The following is a 5178-nucleotide window of genomic DNA, read 5'->3' on the forward strand; positions in this document are numbered from 1 at the left end:
GTTAATTGGGTCCTATAATATTTAGAAGGTTTCTCTTTGTTTTTAATTTAATTTATGTATTTGATCTAATTTAATTTACGAATAAATGTTTTATCCGAGCCAGTGTTTATTTATTTTTTTTAGTTAAGCTTTCCGACAAGGAGACCATGTCGAATTGAGGTGGCTTAACATAGTTTTGGTCCTTGGGAAAATACTACACTTTGATCTTAGCCAATAGGCCGAGAAGCAACAATGACATTAATCTTGATGATTACCACAATGTACTACACAACAAATACACTAAATAATGACCGCTAACTAAATATTTCGCTCCTGTCTGGTGCTATACCTATGACTTATACCAACATGATATCAGAGGTCTTTTAAAATATATATAAGGATAGTAAACAGCTAGCCTCGGTACATCAGAATTTGAAGTATGTTGTCTGACTTACAGCTCCTGACAATTAAACAGTACACAAATTTACTGATACAAAACATTTTCTCACTTTCTTTCATATCCAACAACCTGTTTATACTAAAATTAAGATAACATAGTATATAAAAACATACCAAAAATATACAAAGAGAAATTATGAATACTGTTTCTGAATTATACTAAATTTCTTTATTGTATATATTTTATTTGTTAACCAAGTGATTAATTGTTTATTTGTTCATTATTCATAATAATGTTATTTGTTTTATTGGCTTGTTTAATTACTTTTTCTTTTTAATAAAAATTTTTTTTTTAACTATTCTAAACTACAAATACATAAAAATTCAAATCACTCCACTGTATTATAAAAATAGTATTTGCACCTTAACATACACCACACACCAATTATAGCCTTATGGCAATCTGTATATAGTAATCAATAAAAACAACTACAAAAAAAATTTAGAGAACAAAAGAAAAGTAATTCTGGTTGCAATCATCAAAAGAATGGAACTTAATGCTGAAATATAGGATAAAATTAATTCAAGGATGATATTTAAAGATACCAATATCACCACTACTGAAAATAATGTCCACCATAAAGTCATTCAAAACGATCTTTTGAAAAACCTGTTATGAATGTGAAGAAAAACAAAAACAACCAATAATACTCTGAAGTAGTTTTTGAAGATAAAGCTATCTATTCAAACAATGGCTCAACTACACTTGCAGGACTTTGGCCTCCCACACTATCCTCTTCCACTCATTCTGTTCAAAAGCAAGTCTTCTCGTCTCTTCACCCCATCTGCCTCCACCTTATTAAGCCATCTCTGATGTATTCTTCCTTGTGTTCACTGTACTTCCTGCGATTGATATAGCACTCTTCTTGGTAGGTGACAAACTGGCATTCTTTTTGGCCAAGCTATCAGATCCTTGCCATCTTGATGATTACCACAATGTTGTGTTAACCATACATCACCATTAACAATCAATTTTTTCCAATCTGCTATTGTTGCATTTATAAAGTATACAACTCATACTATATGATTGTTAAATGATTAACATGAATAAGTAAGTAGAAATATGATTATCTTTACTACAAAGAACTGAATATTAACTAATACTTGTTATACAGCCAAATTAATCCATAAAGACTAATGACTTAGCAAAGCTTTACTATTTGAAATATAAATTACCTTTGAGCTAAGGCTAGCTCATAACCTCCTTTAGACTGCATTTGCTTTTGGATAGCCCTTAATTGAGAATTGACAAGTTCAATATCACCTGACCCAATATGACCTGTATGCTGAAAATTAGTTGGTTCTCCGATCATGGATCTGTCAATCCTAGCATGTCTTTGATTTCTTTTCTAAAATAAAAAACATGTAATTTATTAAATATTTAGTACAATATATACGACAGTAGTCATTAAAAATTAGTATTATGCTGTTAAAACTACTAAAAAATAATAATTTGATAAAAATACATAATATATAAGGGCAAAAAATTTATAAAATATGTAATGAACATTAGAGACTAAAAAACAAATATTCATCCTAGTCTTGCAAAATAACTAGGGTTCATACATCAAGAGAATAAACAATAAATAAATAACATACATGTACAGAGCACAATGCAATAACACAATACACTGCAGCATTTCTGGCGTCACTGACATTCAGCAACATAATTAAAATGTCTGATTAGCTTCACAAATCTACTGGGGTGCGGATGTGGTACAATATATAAGACACAAGACTGAGGTAGGCTGGACATGTTGCAAGAATGGATGGTGACCCACCTGTTAAAGGATTATTGTTTGGTTATGTGGAAGGAAAAAGAGAGGACAGCAATGACAAAAAGGCAGACAAGGTTGAAACTGATACATAGAAATTTCTGGAAACAAGAGCTTAGCAGATCCTTGCCCAAGACAGAGAGAAATTGAGGCGATGTCTTGATGTAATAAAGACTTTATACATATCTTATTTTTTATTAGTTAAAATTAATTTTTAACTTATTAAATTAATTGTCACAAGACATAGAGCACATCATTAAATAATAAATAGCCATAATAAACTGTTCATAGCTGTATGTGCTAGTTAGTCTCCATCGAGATAAAAAGCATTTTGGAGTGATGTGGAGTGGCTAGAAGTTCATATATCTTAAACTTAATATAACACACAAGGCAAAAATCAAATCACCCCAACTGACTGTGAGTATGGAAAGCTGCAGCAATGTAACAATGTACTGTACGTTTTTAGGCCATGCTATACTAATTATTGTTGGTAGGTAAATAAAGAACAGTTAAAATTTATAATTTTGACCATATAAAATATGTTAAAAAAGTATTTACATGAATAACAATTTTATACATTATTTACTAATAACTTGTATTAAATATGATTAATTTAATAATCATTCTGTATGCTATTCAAAATTCAGGAAAATTTTATTGCCATAGAACCAACAGTTATAAGCAAAAGTATAACCACCAGGATTTAACAAATTGCTATATCCTAGATGGCAATTTTCAAAATATTAATGTGAAATAAATAAATAATAAATGTAAAATAGGATTAAATATTACTTAATTTATAACTTACAGGATTTAACCAATAGCTATAACTAGAGATGAGATTTTCATGCAGTTAGGTCTTTTTTTCTCTAGTTTCAAATTCTACAAAACCACGACAGAAATTCGAACAACACAAATTTTATATTGCATAAAATTGCACGTTTTACTGTTTTGGGGAACAATTTTGATTCCATAAAATTTAATGCTTGAACTAAATTTCTTGTATTATACACATACAGGAACATTTATGACAATATTTATTCATTTAATTTAAAACTGAAAAATTTGAAGTAAAGTGATGCACTGATTCACATATAAAGAGTCGAATTCAACTTAAAAACTTCTCAGAAAAGTATTAACCAGTGCTTTCGGGTAACTATGAAAAAGTCTCTCTAGAATAACCTTGTTATAGAGAATGTTCAATATTCAACATGGAGTCCTTTTTTCCCCCTCATTCCCTATCAAACTTTACAATATCACTATATGATAGAGACTTTGTTTTAGAATTACATTCAGGGTTCTTTTTTACAGAAAACCACCACTATCTAAACAGTAAAATTGGAGCAAGAGGTTAGGTTGAACTCTGGTCACTCAACTCTGTTCTTCGATTAACACAATGAGTTTTCATACATTTTGTTTATACATTTAAATATTTGATACTTTTAAAATTTGATACACTGTGTTTGTTTGATTGATAATTTATAGACATACATTCTGGACATATTACATATATATGTAAATACTTCATAGACATTTTCCATTATTCTTTTAAAACCTTTTAAGTAAATTAATTTAGACTTCTGTATTTGTTTAGAAAGTATTCTCTAAGGTGTTTTTGAAGCTATGTTTATAAATTTTTGTGTTTAAAGCTTACGGTGGTAGATCAATAAACAATTTTACTCCAATGTAATTGTGATTTTTATACATTAAAACAGTATTTGTTTTTATATTTTGAAGATTATATTTATTTACTGTCCTTTAATATTTTTATGATTGCGGTTTTGATAAATAATGATTCCAAATTCAAAATTTTAGTTTCTGAAAAAGTGGTTTCGAAGATTCTCATTTCCTTTTTTCTAGTATAAAATACTTCTTGGTATTTTAATCACTGAATTAAATATTTATTTAATTGCTCAATTCCATATCAATATCCCATACTGGAAGACAGATTGAGCCAAGCAAAATAAACTGATATTATTTTTTTATTTAGGATACTTTTCATTCTTAGAAATATTTAAATTAATCTTCCAGCTATTTTTGTCATTTCTCGTGAATGTCAAAACCCATTTTAGGTTTTTATCAATATAAATCCATAAATATTTTATGTAGTGGCTTCTTTTGATATACACATCAGTATTTGTATCAGCATCCATTTGTATCTTTATTTCGTTTGGTTGGCCAGTTTTTGTAATTGAGTATGGGATGAATTTAGTTTTATTAATGTTAAATGTTTATTTAAGCTGGTCTAGCCATTTTATGATGTTTTTTTAAGCTATCTTCTGGTTTTTCCTGAATTACCATCTAGCTATTACCATAAAAAAATAATAGTGTCAGCAAAAGTGACTATTTTTCAGTTATCAATAGCTGTTTGAATATTGTTGATATATATCCAAAATAATATTGGCCTTAATACAGCCCTTATGAGATACCATATTCGATTATCTGTTCATCGCTCATTTGTCTGTTAATTGGTGTCCTGCAATCTTTTGACCAAATAACTCATCAGCCATTGTAATACTACTCCTTTAAACTCATGAATTTTCAACATTTCTTTTAATATTTTAAGGGATACTGTGTCAAAAACCTTTTTTAGATCTAGATAGACTGCTAGCACTTTTTTTTCCAAAATCTAACAAACCAAAAATTCCATTAATTAGAGCCGCTATTGTGTCCTGAGTATCCATTCCTTCATGAAAGCTACATTGATAAGATGAAAATAGGTCATGATTTTCTATGAAATCTACTATTTGTTTTTTTTGCACACCACTGATACCTGGCTAGATGTATTTATTATTAATTCCCCACAGAACCTTTTATCCTCCTCCCAAATTCCTATGTCTTTTCTTTCCTCCCATGACCTAATAAGAATTTCCTACAACATTCCAACTCCCTTGCTTATGCCAAAGACAATTAGTTGGCGAAACCTTGATTCCTTAACCATAGAAAACATTGGTCCCTACCTTGA

General features: G+C 29.2%; 1 protein-coding gene across 1 annotated transcript in view; it reads right to left on the reverse strand.

Annotated features, from left to right (window-relative positions):
* Positions 1-1614: 1614 nt before the first annotated feature.
* Positions 1615-5178, reverse strand: part of Spec2 (CDC42 small effector protein Spec2) — a gene marked incomplete at its 3' end in the record, with an annotated part of 16555 nt that continues 12991 nt past the window's right edge. The window contains 1 exon segment of the mRNA XM_014415592.3: positions 1615-1787. Within this exon segment, the coding sequence (XP_014271078.1) occupies positions 1615-1787 (173 nt within the window).

Source organism: Halyomorpha halys, unplaced genomic scaffold (assembly GCF_000696795.3).
Source record: "Halyomorpha halys isolate HHAL.00 unplaced genomic scaffold, Hhal_1.1 Scaffold103.1, whole genome shotgun sequence".
NCBI classification, from domain to species: domain Eukaryota; kingdom Metazoa; phylum Arthropoda; class Insecta; order Hemiptera; family Pentatomidae; genus Halyomorpha; species Halyomorpha halys.